The sequence below is a fragment of the Gymnogyps californianus genome, chromosome 1, assembly GCF_018139145.2.
Source record: "Gymnogyps californianus isolate 813 chromosome 1, ASM1813914v2, whole genome shotgun sequence".
Lineage (NCBI taxonomy): Eukaryota > Metazoa > Chordata > Aves > Accipitriformes > Cathartidae > Gymnogyps > Gymnogyps californianus.
In genome coordinates, this window is record NC_059471.1 from 25,924,269 (window position 1) to 25,939,717 (window position 15,449).

The following is a 15,449-nucleotide window of genomic DNA, read 5'->3' on the forward strand; positions in this document are numbered from 1 at the left end:
AACCTGGATAAATGATCTGGCTAAATAACAGATGCAGGCTGCATTTATCAAACATTTTCCTAGATGAAATCCTGATAGTGCAAGAGTGACAAATAGTAACCGTAAGCCAGGCTCTTTTTCCTCACTTTTTTATAATTCAATTAACAAGGAAACTTGTTTAAAACATTTTTAGAACAGCAATGAGTTCTGCAAAATAAAAGTCAATGTTGCTCAGATCACCTTGCCTCAGAAAAAGCAGAACCCCATGAACACCATTAGTGGGGCATGACCAAATTTGCCTATTAATGCATAGTTATTACATGAAGAGTAATACTGGGCAGGCTGCCAAAATGAGTACACATTATGTGGTTGGGCCATGACCAGGGTCACTGTACAGGGAATTTTTGCTCTGGTCTCTTTATAATTTTCACACAGAAATAGAAATGCCAACAAGAGAAAAGGTCCTGAGTAGATACAGAACAGCTTGCTGTCTTAATGTTTCTTTTAGGGTGATTCTTCTCACTGTTGTGCCTCAGCCTCTGAGGACATTTCCATTGCAACTCCATTCTTGGTTACTCCTTTCAATGTATTTTTAAATCAGACCCTTATTACTCTCTGGTTCTGTTGCCACACTTAGTTTCTCATCTCAGTTTAATTGTGCTGCTTCTCATATATGAAAAGTAGTAGATTGATGTTGCTGGGAAGAATTTTTTCACTCTATAGCCTAGAGCTTAGGAATTGATTACTTGACTCTGCCACCTATAGAGGAAGCTATAATATCACTGCCTGGCTGCATTGAAAGTATTTTCAGCTTGTAGTGTACTGTCCCTGAAAGTTTGTAGAATACTACAAAGGGGTATATAAAAGGCAGCTAATAGGGTTATTATCAGTGCCTTAAGATAGCTATACAGAAAACAAGTCATAAATTTTCCAGGGCACATGCAGACTGAAAGGTTGCAGCAACTCCTATATCAAGATTGCCCTAAACTTTCCATTGCCAAATGTTGCTATATTGTTTGCAGCAGAAATTTGACAATGATTTGGGATAGTGTGAATTACAATACAGCTGAAAATTTATTTGAAAGCAATTAATAATTTTCATACTTTTTTACTTTTGAAAATTTTCAGCTGATTTTTATCTGGTAGGCAGATATAATGAAATGAAAAAGGAAAAAGACCACAGGAATATACACACAATTTTTCCATTTTTTTGAAGTAAATAAAGATTAAAAGCAGAATATTTTGTGTTGTCATTTTTTTATAATGGCAAAATTGTATATATTTACCGCAGATATGAAATGTCTCATTATTAAGTTAATAAACATAGGAGTTTTTTGTATTTTTTAGGCATATGGAAGCAGTGCAAGAGTTATTTAGGTAACTCAGTAGGTTAAAACAATTACAATACACTTCATAAATCACAAGCAAACAAGATATTTTAGGGAAGGAGCGTGACGGATGAGGTCACCAGATATACAATATGTCATTTAGTTAACTTAAGCCCATATTTTTCCCATAATGTAGTAGATGAACTCATTAGTTACAATGAGAAACAGTAAGAAGGAGGCATCTGGCTTCCAACTGCCTATTTCTGACAGGGTTAAGATCGCTGGATCTAGTAATGTTTCTGCTTTGTCTACTGACATGGCCTGGTGCTGCAGAAAACTGATGAGGTTTGCTGAAAATTTACAGGCTTACTGTCACAATGTTATAACATAGACAGATGCAATCAGTTATATTTTTGCTTCTGTTCATGTTTATCATTTTGCTAAGTTGCTTTGAGTATTTAGGATTTTTATAAAAGCATAAGCGTTACTGGTTTAAGATTTTTTCTAAATAACTTTATGAAACAGTATTCTTTATTCCTCAATTCTGAAGGCAACAGAAGTGCTGTGACACAATATAAATGAACATAGAATAAAACTTGTGGATATGCATTGTTGTAACTAAAATTGGTTGGATTTTGTGACCCATGCTAAGGAGTTTATAATTTACCTACAATAGTACTACTAATAATGTTGATCCAGAAGGTCTTATAATACATCTTTTCAGACATATTTATCTGAATTTCACAAATACTAATTTGCTAGTGTTCTTATTTGAGAGGCAGTTATTAAGCAGTTTTATCTGTTCTGAGTTTATTTTCCTTTGATTTACAAAAAGTAAATTGAACCTTTTAAACCCTTATTCCTTTAGCTTGCTTGATGTTTTAAAAATGAGAATTAATGCATTGGATTTAGATAGTTTTTAGAGATTGTTATTCATAGTGATAAATCAGACTAAGCTTAAGTGACTTAGTGCAGCATATTCATATTAGGTCCTGGAGACACAGTAAGAAAAGTAAAGATACAAGTCTGATTTCTGTGGAAATCAAGTATCCATACACTTACCTGTATATAGAATGACTTCTCTTGATATTTTTTCCCTAAATCATTTTCGTTAGTGTTATGTATTTTATAGTATGTCGTATCTGAATTCTAGATCCACAAATTTAATTTTCCTTCCATTTTTAGCTTCAAATGGTGCAATCCTCTAGGCATTTTATTCGCATTTGGGAACAAAGGATTACAAGGCACCTGCTGAGTAATTAAGTACAGTCCTATTTATAGCGTCTCAAAATGAGTTCTGTTTTTTGAACTTGGTACTCGGACTGGAAAGCTATTCCAGAATCTTAATGCCATATTGATGGTTGTCACTTCCCAAACTAAATCTATTCCTGGTGAGTTTGCACTCAGTTTTTCTCTTGCCAACTCTTCCATTTAGCTTAAATCCTTTTTTTGGAGTTTGCATCCTGAAGATGCATGTATGATAGCTGTTGTATACCCTCTCAGTGTTAGTTTGGCCAGACTATATCAGCCAAACTCTTTTTTTCTGCAACAGTAGATCACTGTGGATCTCCATAGTGGCACTTCCATCTTTCTCAAATATAACAGCGTACACAATATTCCATAACGAACCCTGCCAAAGCCTTCTCTAATGCCATTAATACTTAACTGTTGCAGGAGCTATTTCTTCAGAAAAGTTTGGAATCACATTTGCTTTTTCCATGGCAGTGTTCTCTTGGTAACTGAACAGTTACCCAGTGACTGATGTATCCAGGTCCTTCTCTTCAGTCATTTCCAGTTGATGAATTCCAGTTATAATGGGAATCTCTGTGTTAGTCACTGGATGGATAGCTTTTCACTATTAAATGTAATTTGCAGTTCTGTTGTAATGCCTTCTTATAATCATCTTTCTGTGGCCATCAATTGTACCTTGTAACTTCGTCATCATCAAATTTCACCAGAATGTTTTTACTTTTTCACCTGAAATCTTTATTAAAATTTTAAACGAGAGAGCTCCCATGGTAGTTTCTCTCAGTCTAATGTTTTTTCTTTTGAAACTATTTGATGGCTCCTTCTTAGCCAGTTTCTTTTCCCACATTCTATTAATTTCCAGGTTCTCCTGACTAAATTACTATCTGTTTTGACAACCCCAGCTTTACTGAATTTTAGTACATTGGCCCTTATTTTCTTTGAGCAATAAATCTTTAAAAAGCTATTTTAGCAACACCATTTTGTAATCTGTCTCGTTCCATTCCATTACTATTTTTTACTCCAAAATAAATCCTGAAATCTTGCTTACCGTTGAAGGCTTGTAGTTGTCCAGATCATTTTTTCCCCTTTCTTAAAAAGAGAAACCATGTGTGGTTTCCTCCAGTCATATGTTGCTATCTCCACTTAGCAAAAGTACTTGCTACTAGACCAGTAATTTCATAGACTATTTCTTTCAAAACTGGCTCGGAGTCAGTTCATTCCCATGATTTTAATACATTAAAATCTTTCTTCTGGTTTAGTTAGGGTATTTGAACTTCCATAACCACGTTTCTATTAGCTTTCCTGTCTTTAGTTTTCTGTTCAGCATTGTTGACCTTAATGAAAATTGAGGTTGGGTGTACTCTAACTTCACCATGTAGTGGACTGTCTTCTTTTTTCAGTGTCCTCTTTTCATTTACATAATAATGGATCCTTATGCTATTTTACTTACCATACATTACAAGGGCAACAATCTGCTTGAGTGGCAGTCCAGTCCTACTCTTCCCTTCAGTTGAGAAGCGTTGTCTTTGTATGGATGAAGTTTAAAGAGACGAACAAGCAGAAAATTCATTAGGATCATTCTGTGGATCAGATGTCCTCTGTGCCAAATATAGGCAGTACTAAGTAGATACGGATTTTTTTACTTCCTGACCCGGCAGATGCTAAGTGCATTTTACACAGCTCATAAATCCGGTTTCTACTTCCTGCTTCACAAAGCAGGGCTCATATCTGTTTGCTGAGATGTGTTTAAAGCACTTAGGAGAAAGAGAAGAAGGAAGTGGCTTCGGCATTTATGGCTGTTAAAAGAAGAAAAGAATACTCTTTATAAAGGGTTATTCTACTTTGTATTTTCAAAAGCTTCTTCTGTTCTATCTCTGTCTGTTTCTTAATACTTGTACACATGACGAGGTTTACACTACCGTTAGTTCAAACACATAAATAATCTCATATAGAATTTTTTGTGTGCACGTGCATACATGCACACTTATGCCCATGTGGTAAATATGTAGATATTTTATACCTGACTGTATCAAACAACTGGTAATAAATTATGTGATTGTTATTAAAGTTACATTGCTGAAGCACATTTTGTTTGGAATAGTCAGAAGGGCAGAGCTTCATCTAAGTATGTTGTAAAATATTTTCCATAATACTAAACTGCTATATCAGAACCATCAAAAAAAAAAAAAAAAGTGTTCCTATTTCATACATAGGCCAGCTAAATTTTATAATCAAGACGAATGATCCAATGAAAATAAGATAGTTTGAAAATAAATTTAAAAATCAGTTTGACTGCAAGCTTTTTGTCATTAAAAATAGTCACAGTCTGTTGCTCTAAAAAAATGTAACCAAAAAGATGAATATGGAAGTTATTCACAGCTCTGGCTAACTTTCCACTAAGCATAGCAAGTTATTCTTTTTTAATGAAGTTGTTGAGTGTGTTTCATTGAAGTAATTAATAGAGGTACGCTTTTCTCGGTTACAAGATGTTGTAGAGTCCGTTTCAATCTGGAAGTGTTCCAAACTCAACAGATTTCACTTGCCCTTCTCTATAAAGCTGTGTTTATTTTGTTCTTAACATTTGCCTGAAAGAATTACAGAATTTTACCTTTTGTGGGGAAGGGGTAGTTATCTAAAGAATCAACAATAACACTTCTTTTTTTCATTCATGTGTAAATAAATCTGTATTCAATGTAGTGATATGTGTGTAAAAATGTGTATAATACACATTTTAAACAAAAGACAAAGCAAACAAAAGGTCTAGCATTTTTCTTTTGAATGGAGGCTTAATATTTGCTGACAGCAATAAAAAGACTAAATTTTATAGTAATCCTAAAGCATAAGTGATCGCATTTTTCTCTTCCGTTGGTGTCACAGATTATACAGATACTCAGTCCATATGTTATAATTTTTAATGTTGTTTTTGCTGACAGTATTTTGCTATTTGATTACTGTGTGAGTAATTTCTGGCCTGTAATTTCTAAATGTCACTGAGCTTGCATAATGCAACTTTGGGCTCACTCTTCCAAGCCTTTATATATGCCAAACACCTGTTGAAAGCAAAATCTTTTGTATGTAAAATGAGTTTTTAAGGTTTAAACTACTAAGATTTGTGGGCTTTCTAACACATTTCTGTCTTGTAAAACCTTATGATCATATTTTTAGGAAAAATAATCAAGCTAAGTTATAAATATTGTTCATAATCTCTATTTCACTGCAGAGACACCAACTGTATTTCCAGAAAATATCAAAGATAAAGAAACACCGACACCAGTTGAAGATATTCAGCTGGAAAGCTCTATTCCTCATACAGATTCTGGAATTGGAGATGAACAGATGCCCAATATTTTGAATGGGACAGACTTGGAGACCAGCACAGGCCCTGATGCTATGAGCGAGCTGTTGTCTACTTTGTCTTCGGAAGTGAAGAAATCTCAGGAGAGCTTAACGGAAAGCCCCAGTAAAATCCTGAAGCCCGCATCATCGATATCCAGTATCAGCCAAAGTAAAGGCATCAATGTCAAGGAAATACTGAAAAGTCTTGTGGCAGCCCCTGTTGAAATTGCAGAATGTGGTCCGGATCCGATCCCTTACCCAGATCCTGCACTGAAGAGAGAAGCTCAGGCTATTCTTCCCATGCAGTTTCACTCATTTGACAGGTATATGGCTGGATTCATTATTTTATATCGATGTAATTCAGAAGTTTGAAGGATTTTTTTCTTTTTAACATGGTTATTCTTCTATTGGTTTGTATTAGACTGTGTTAAAAAACAGCTGCATTACTTCTCCTTTTCTGTGTTACCAAAATGGACCGTATAGTATAGACAAAAGTAATTCACCTTGTTTTTCTCTGTCAGCAGTGAATAAAACTCTACGAGGTACTTGGAAAACAAACCTGTTGTAAAGAAATATTTTTTGCAAGAAAATCTTTTTTCCTTTAAAGCAGCATTTTAGTGAGGAGGAGGGGTAATATCTGCTGATATAGAACAGACTGTGCAGAAATTCAGTCAAATATTCTTTCGAAGGCTTAAATCTTAATTGAATCCATCATTGCACTGTTTTCTGGTACTGAAATGCTTCGACCATGGCAAATTGTTTGCACGGTCATGGTGGAAGCCAGTTTCCTTTTAGGTCTTTAAACAGCGAATACGCTCAAAAATTAGTGTTTAAAAATAAACTGCTGAACATTTCTACAAAGAGTCCTTTGTTTCTCTTTTTAGATTGTAGCTTCCCAGCTTCTAATGAATGTACTTTTCTTTAAATGTCCAGTCCATCTCAGTTATCCTGAACAGAGAAGTTGTGATAAGATGTGCAATTGACAGCACCCTTCCAGAAGAAGGGTAACCTGATCCATTGTGGGTTCAATCTTAACCTGTGCAAAGAACTAACTCTTATAAGTGTTGGTGTGGTTACGTTCTCCAGTACGACAAGATCCCTGCAGTTTCTTCATAAAAATGTTTTTAAAAAGTAAAAAATGGAATCAAGACTTAACTCAAAGATATGGTAAAACACGTCTCAAAATTTTAAGCAAAGTTGTAGAAATAGATTAGTTCATCATGCAGGTACAAGAACTAAAATTGCGGAGGACATAAAAATAAAACAAGAAAATGGCTATGTTGTGATTTGTGAGAAAAATCCATCTGCATTTACAGAAAACTTGCAAAAATGTCAGAAATGTCTTCATTAAAGTCTTAAGAAAAACAATATGCAATCAATGTTTTCAGCGTAATGTAAACAGTGAAGTGCAAGAAGATACATGACAATTTTAGAATAAAAGTGAAGAAGCACTTTTTCATTATGAATTCCATAGAAAAGGTGATGCCTTTTTGTCTGTGTATATATATTAGTACTGAGGCTGCTTTTCTGAAATAATTCAATAAACAATCAGATAGCATCTGATATAACAAAGAAGATTGGATCGAGATAGGAAAATTGAAATGTGCTTTAAAAACAATGAATATATCCCTTTCTAATAATATTTTAGCTCTTAAGGCCATTCCAGAGAAAGCTCATTTAGCAACTGTTTCATTAACAGGATATTTTTTTGTTCATTGATCTGCATGTTTTGATTTTAGAGTGATTTCAGTGTGAAGTGAAAAATTTTTTTTTTTTCCTGTACAGTTAGGAATTTTTCCTTATCCTCTGTGAGGAACCATCATATTCCAGAATGCGTTCTTGTACATTAAGCAGTACAAAAACTTGTGCTGCGTGTAGAATTAATAGCACCTAACTGTAACCACCAAAAGGTGACTTTAGTTCAACCTATTCAGCTAAATTTCTACCTGGGTCAATTAAGAAAAATACTTCATTCAGAGAGTTGTTGTTAATTCACAAATGCTAGACACCTAAATTAAAATGGAGCATATCACCTCATGAGATGTCTTTGTCATCGTTAGAGGGAACTTAACATCAAGATGATTGAAGAGATGAGTTTTATTCTGCCTTTTTAAATTATAGCTTTATAAGAAAGTATTAAAAACTCTAGAGGGCTGCAGTAGGTTGGCCATAACCTGTATTTAGTGTGAGCACCTCCATTAGATTCTTCTTGCAACAGTGTGACCGCTTGTACATTTTGAACATCATTATTAGTAGCTGCTAATACAGAATTATGGAATTATTTGAGAGGTGCTTCACGTCTAGACCTTACGGATTTTGATAGGCATTTAGTACTTAATAAGTTCACTTAAGAGCTAGAGGGTTTAGTGGTTTGTTTTTTCCCTATCCTGTTACCCTGCTGACTAAGTTGTGATTCCATGATTTCCTGTACAAAGTGTACAGCTGTGTTTGTATCTTGGTAGCATATGTTGTACCATGTCAGCCCTTGGCATTGTTTACTTCTTCAGCAAAAAAAGTGGTAATGGTTGAAGTTTAGGCAAAAGACGACCCATTTACATCAATTTTGTTGGAATATTTTGTTTCTCTTAAATAGATGATTCTGCTATCTGATTTTGGTGAGTGAGGTAGATCATGCTTTTTAATATAACCAAAAACTATGAAGGGAAACTGGCAGGTTCAGGCAGGTTCAGGCAGGTCCCAGCAGATCGGGAAGCATTAAATTCTTCCCTCCAACTAAATGGATGTTATTGAACTGTGGGCATCTTGATAAAGATACTGATGTTCTTAGGACCTCAGGACCACAGCTGGCTGGTTGCATCTCATGGCTGCATTACTGAATGATCACCACTGTTCAAGCAAATACTTCTCTGTGCAGTTTGCTCATATTTTCAAAGTACTCACTTGACCACTGTGGCAATCTTTGAAGGCAAAAGATGGGCGGTGATGTTGCTTTTCTTTTTCAAATTACAAAGGAGGAGCAGATTGAGATCCTGACTCTATAACTTTTCATGGGGAGTGAAACAAAGGTTAGGGGGAAAAACCTTGAATAGTATATTGAAATAATATTAGAATTAATTAAAATACTAATTGAAAAAGCAACATAACTTTTAGCTTGTGGTGGTTTATGAACATTTTGTGTTGCCCATAGTATTCCAATTACCATTGGAAAACTGAAAAAAATTACAGCGTGATTGTTTTTCCGTACTTGCTCGTGTAAATATAATTGTGTTTACTGATATAAAATAACAATTAAATAATATACACTGCATATTTTTTAAAAGCTAACACTATGCCTGTGGACCATATTTTTGTAGGATCTTCTGTAGCTGTAGTTTATGCAGTTTTTGGTACTTCACTGAGCAATGTGGCTATTGGTCATGTTTATTCTCTCGAGGGAGAATCATGAGCAATGGAGTGTATTGTTTTGTCAGGTTTTATTTGTTTCAGTTTTTATAAAATATACACAGTGATTCCATATTTATAAGCAAATCAAGGTCAGAGAAATGTATTTTTCACTTTAATCAAAAGATATTCTTAGTCCTTGTGAGGCTAGGCTTTTTTTATTTTATTTTTGCATTTGGATGGCTGAGTGCCTTGTAAAGAAGAGTTGAGGTAATAAATAATTAGTAGAAAAATAACAGTATCTTTGTTGTTTTAAAGATATTTCTTTAACTATGATCACTGATCTTACATGCAGGTAAACGCCATATAAAGCAAACTCCTGTAAATAGAATTGAAGTTAAGAATTCTATTTTATCATTTAATATGATGTGTTTTGCTCTGCATGTTCTTTTAATTGTGCATTGCTAAAATGTCCATAAAAGTCATTGTGTAGTAGGCTACAGTGTATTCTTCCATAGAATTTGTGCAGTCATAAATGAAATATAAAAGCGGAAAATGTGTCCAACATGTTTTATCAAATAGGACTTGCGTGTAGTTAATATATGCAGCAGTTCAAGTACTATCGAATGTAAATGATGAGGTGATACTGATGAAAGGAGGGGATTGAGGTCTCGGGGGGCGCTGATGACGGATTGAACAGAAGCGGCCTTGCACCGCACGTAACTCAAGTCTGTCGTCTTCACCGCTCAAAGCCGTAATGGGAGGTGGCAGTCTGAAATGAGTTGCCACGGCAAAGAGTATTATTTTTGAAATGCTTTCACACAAATCACTAGGCCCTGCATACAACTTAGTTTCATGCTTTAATGTCATCAGGAGGCACAAATTGGTGTGTCTAATTGTTTGCCACCTGCCAGCAAAATGAGCTGCCAGCCAGCCAGACGGCTTTGATTGTCTGTCAGCTCTTCAATAGATTGAGAGTGACAACATCAAAAATTTCACTTCAAACTCTGAAGCTTTGAGCAGCTTTTCAGAGACCTCTTCCCCACAAGTGCTTCTGGACAACTGCATTTTTCAATTAGTTTTCAATATATCGCTGCCTTCTGCCTCATCTGTCTTAAGGTGGCTGTAATTACATTATGAGCTATATAAACAGATTTCTGGGACACTGGAGCCTGGATCCTCAAAGTTATGACATGTCTTTTAACGTCAGACTGAATTCCTTGAAAATGGCATCCAGGATGACATTTTTAGAAGCAAACACAAAGGGTTATTTCACCTAGATTTCCAACTAATGGAGCGTAACTCACCAATAATTCCTTTTTGCCTTCTCATCTTTTGTCTGACAAAAATCAGTCTCCGTTATTGATTTTTAGGGTTTGGGGATTTCTTGTTTCTGTTTTTTTGTCAATTTGCATTTGTCCCACTAGATGCAACCTAGACCATTAACATTTGTGAATTTATTTGTGATTCTACCCAGTACTGCGTTCTGAAGCTTACGTTTGTTCCACTCTACTTTTTTCTAGTAGAGAGTTTTTAGAGTGGTGCTATTATTGAAATTGAGAGTGCTCATGGTTTTGTGTCTCATTTATTATTTTTTTAAAGTGAGGTAATTTACATATATTTTCTGTACCTAGCAGAATTATTTCAATAGGAAGCATGCTTGCATAAGCAGAAAATCTTGAGTTCCTGGAAATGAGAAGATCAGTTGTTTTTGTTGCTATTAAATACTTTATTCCCTTTTAATCCATTATCACTGCATAAGTTGGAATACTATGGGTTTGCATAGTTTACATGCTCAGTGAAGTCTTTACAAGCATATTTTGAAATATTTTGAAGGACACACTTTTGAAGTATTTTAGTCTTGGTTTTGGGGTTTTTTTTTCCCCCATGGAAGGTCTTTGGGACCATTTTTAAATGTATTTATATGCTAGAAAAGGTGGACATCATGTGAAATCCAGTCAGGGCTGATACCTGTCCTGCCAGTTAGTACACAGAAAGAAGATCTTCAAAAAGTATGTTTAGTATGTTTTGTGTATGTAGGCTATATTTAGGACTACTCAGAGTATCTGTGTGTTTTACTGGAATAAACTTTTTTCTTTTTTTTTTTTTTAATACTGACTGGCAGAATGGGAAAAAGACAAGAACTGTGAGAGAAGATGCCCTGAAGGTTCAAATAGAGAGGTTCAATATTTATCTGTTGTATTATTGCCCACTTTTGGGAGATCATTGATATGCACTGGTCTACACAGTCATTTAAATAAAATAGCTAAATTAGGAGGTTATATTCCTGTTAGAGTCATTAGATTCTCCAGAAGATGATTGCTGAAAAATAGATTTGATTTTCCTGAAAACTTAGTAAAAATGAGTTATGAATAAATATGTTTTAGTCTTCTCCCAACAGAAAAGATTACTTTTTAAAGTTCATAATGAAAAATAATTGGAGAAAACAGAGCACCTTTCCCACAAATCAAGAAGGGACAGTTACTGGTGCTGTCTGTACTTCGTCATTGCACTCCCCATTACTTTGGGTATCACAGTAGTTTGTGAACATGTGAATGAAAAAATTAATTAGTAGTGTGGGAATGAAGTGACTCATCTGGGGTTCCGGTTCACTCTCAATAATTTTCCTCATCTTTGTGCAGTGGAGATTGCGGTCCAAAGGAAAGACCTGAGAGCTCCTCTCTCTAGAACATCTTTCCTAAGGTAGCAGTTAAAATACACTCCAGAGAATGGGAGGTATGGTTTCAGATCCTGTTAGACAGAGAAGGGAGCTGAAGTTGCGTTGTCTGTATTCCTAGGGAGTGTCTTAGCCACTCATTTCCTAAATAAAATGGGGGACAAGGTAGAAGCGCACTTCCACCTCAACCGTTTGTTTAGAACAAATTAATCCTAAATTTATTAATAGGTTCAAGTCAACCAAAATTGGGTATATTAACCTTCAATTTTTTTCATCAACCTGTAATTGTATTCCCCTTGTCCATCATTTAGCAATCTGTACACAGGTAGCTCTTTCAAAACTCTTCTTATAACCTGTGTGATGTGTGTCTTTTCATATGGATATGTATGGAGCTATAGGTATATCTCAACTGAAGTTTTATGTATGTTTTGTCAGGAGAAACCAGCATCTCTCTACTCTCTAATATGATTCACTGGGTATACAGATGAAAATTGTACCGGATTTTTGTCTTGCTTTTTTACCCCAATAGGCCTCTGTAAAATCACTAGTAAAGCTGTATTAACTTTTACAGCACTGCTGCTTTTTAGCTCTTGCTTTTTTGAATTTTTTTGCATCATATATACAGGATTAGGTTCCTTGCCCATCCCCAGTCTATACCTCATACTGATTGTTTCTTTATGGTTTTTTCTTTATTCGATTACGTTTCTGGCATTTAATACATGACATTTTCACTTATATTCTATTCAAGTTCTTCAAACTTATTAAATTTCCAGTATTTCCAATTTCTCTGTTCAGCCAAGACCATTCATCTTTCTTGATAGTTAGCTTTTTCCTTGTTTCTTGTCAATATTTTAGATCATTTCAGATGCTTCAGCTAATTTATCCTGAATGCAAAGGAGGTACTAGTGACCGGGAATTTCCTTGGAGTGAATACTAACTCTCCTGCTTGATCTGAGAGCGAAGATCAATGATCTTCATGACCTTGTCCTAAAACCACACCTGAGATGATTCGCTTTCTTCTATTTAGAAACAAGCAATTTGTGTTTAGTAGATTAGGATCATTTTATGTACTTTAAGATTTGGATGTTTTGATGAATGTATAGTATCAAATGATTGAAAGAATCCATAGTAACTAGACATTCAGCACTAGGATTTCATTTGCATAAGTCTCAAAGATTATATCCTTCTGTGAGCCTTCCATATCTCTTCAGTATACCTCACATTTTTTAAATCCAGTTTTTCTTCTCCATGGCTGTTGACTCTGAGTTACGTCTTTCCTCCTTGATTTCAGATGAATCTTATCTTAATGCAGTCAGCCTAATAGAAGGTTGTCTAAAGTAGGATTCAAAATATGTTGTTAGTACATACTAACGATCACTTGGTACAGACTCAAATCACAATCTGGGGCTGAAATCAGAAAAAACAGTGGGTAATCAGCAATGTACATGTTTCATAAAGGACTGGACATGTACATAGGTATGGAGAATATGAATAACTTTCAGAGAATAAATACTAAGCTTTCTTTTCAGAGATTAATCTAACTGTAGGAACAAGGTAACATGTAATATAGCAGACAAATTGTCCCCCATTTTCTACTGTGATTTCTTCTGAAACGTCTGGCAGACGTTGCTGTTTGACACAGAGTGCTTCTGTGAAAAATTCGCCTGAAGTCTGTACTGCTTTTTGAAGAGCACTTCTTGAAAATCCTCATGCTTTCTGCTGCTGTGGGGGAGGAAAGGAGGAGCAAGAATATTAATTCAGCCTTAAGAGGTTTCATACATCCCAGAAGAGTGTAAAGTGATTCTAATTTAATTGCCGCTGCTCAGATAGGTAGCACAAGACATCCAGTATTGGAGGCTTATCTCTGACCTCTTGATTGACCAGAGTGATTAGGTTGGAAGGCCTTTACATTTTAAAATGGAGAAGAGATACAGAATGTGTATCACAGAGAAAGAGAGAGAAAATGTAGTGCTGCATAACCTGATTTGTCTGTCACCAGCACTGGATAGCTAAATTTTTAAGGAAAGTTAATTTGAGACTATTTTTTTTTTAATTTCCATTTTCTCTTTTTGCAGTTCAACACGTTGATGGTATTATTTTCTATATAGTTATTTCATGCAAATTTCTAAAACCCGGAAGAATCCTGTAGCCATTTGCTGAGGTTATTTAATGAACCAGCAATGCACAAGTGGTATGCAAGTTGAACCAACAACACTCATCTTAAGCATGATACGAATTACAATGACTTCAGGCTTAGGTTTACAATTTGAAAAAGACACTCGTAAAGTAACAGAATAGTGATTAGTAGTCGCAATTCTTTTTAGAATTGTAAACCACCCAATGAACAAAGAAACAAAATCAGTTGCTACAGCCAATTACTACTAGGCTTTTGCTGACTAAATCACGGGAGATCATTTGAGACCATGATGACATGATTCAGAAAAATGTGGACCAGTTTGGTATGTTTGGGAAGTCTGAAATACGTTGTATAAAACAAGGCCTAAAATGAAATGATGGAGGTGTATATAACCTTTTCTTCTAGTCTGTAGATTTCTGTTCCTCCATGAAAGAAATACCTGAATCCCTGACAGATACATGTAAGGCATCTATCACATTAAATTCTTTCCTCCATTCATATTATGCTCAGGTAAATAGCTATACTTCTTTCATAAACCTGATTTGTGTTGATTTGCATGTTTTCACTGTATATGCTGCTGGAGTGGTTTCAATGGTTAAAAGAAGGGGTTTTTTACTTGAAAGCAACCAGTCATCCTCTTTCACCTTTCTTGTTCTACTGTTCCTCTGATTGTTTTGCACATTTTTCACCACTCTATTGTGTTGTTCGTATAGTTTTTCAGTCTCCTTCATCTGAATGTCATTCTGTATTCACTCACTGTATTTTGTTTTATCAGTAGGAATGAGACATTTTGACAAGGTCACCATGTATGACATCAGAAAGCTGCATTTTCTTTCAGTCTGGGATGATGTCTCACTGATTGTGCCTGTTCTTATGGTAGAGAGGTTTCTGTTGATGTTTTGTGATAATTTGCAATTTAATAACACCTGACCTGTCTTAATGTCCTGATTCAGACCTACAAAAGAATGTCAACCATATGTAGAGCATTAATATTTGTGGGATCTGGGCAGGATTGTCCTTTCTTGCTATGGGAGCTGATTTTCAGTCTTAAACTACGCTCTTAAGAAAAGAGTCTTTGCCTTTATAGGAGGCCAGTACATTTGAGGGTTGGACTATATGACCTTTAAAGGTCCCTTCCATCCCAAACTATTCTATGATTCTAGTACATCTGAGAAGTGAAGTTGACATATGTGGTCTTTGCTATGGAAAGTTAGGTGATCTTTTGCATACTCTGAAAGACCACTGAGCTGTCTGAAGATAAGGAGGAAGACCTTGAATTTAGCTTCATCTTCTTTGGAAAAGTAGCAGGAAAATAGGAAATACTTTTGCAGCAATTGTATCAGCAATTTAGCAGATACCAATACCAGACCTTATAGGAGGGAAAAATTGTTTTACTTAAAAC

At 35.2% G+C, this 15,449-nt stretch overlaps 1 protein-coding gene across 4 annotated transcripts in view; it reads left to right on the top strand.

The window, feature by feature from the left end:
• The window catches only part of NBEA (neurobeachin), a 519,980-nt gene that overhangs the window by 202,745 nt on the left and 301,786 nt on the right, over positions 1 to 15,449 (top strand). For all 4 annotated transcript variants that reach the window (XM_050890741.1, XM_050890750.1, XM_050890767.1 and 1 more), the window contains one exon: positions 5,776 to 6,214. In XM_050890741.1, the coding sequence (XP_050746698.1) occupies positions 5,776 to 6,214 (439 nt within the window). The remainder of the gene's footprint in view (positions 1 to 5,775; positions 6,215 to 15,449) is intronic.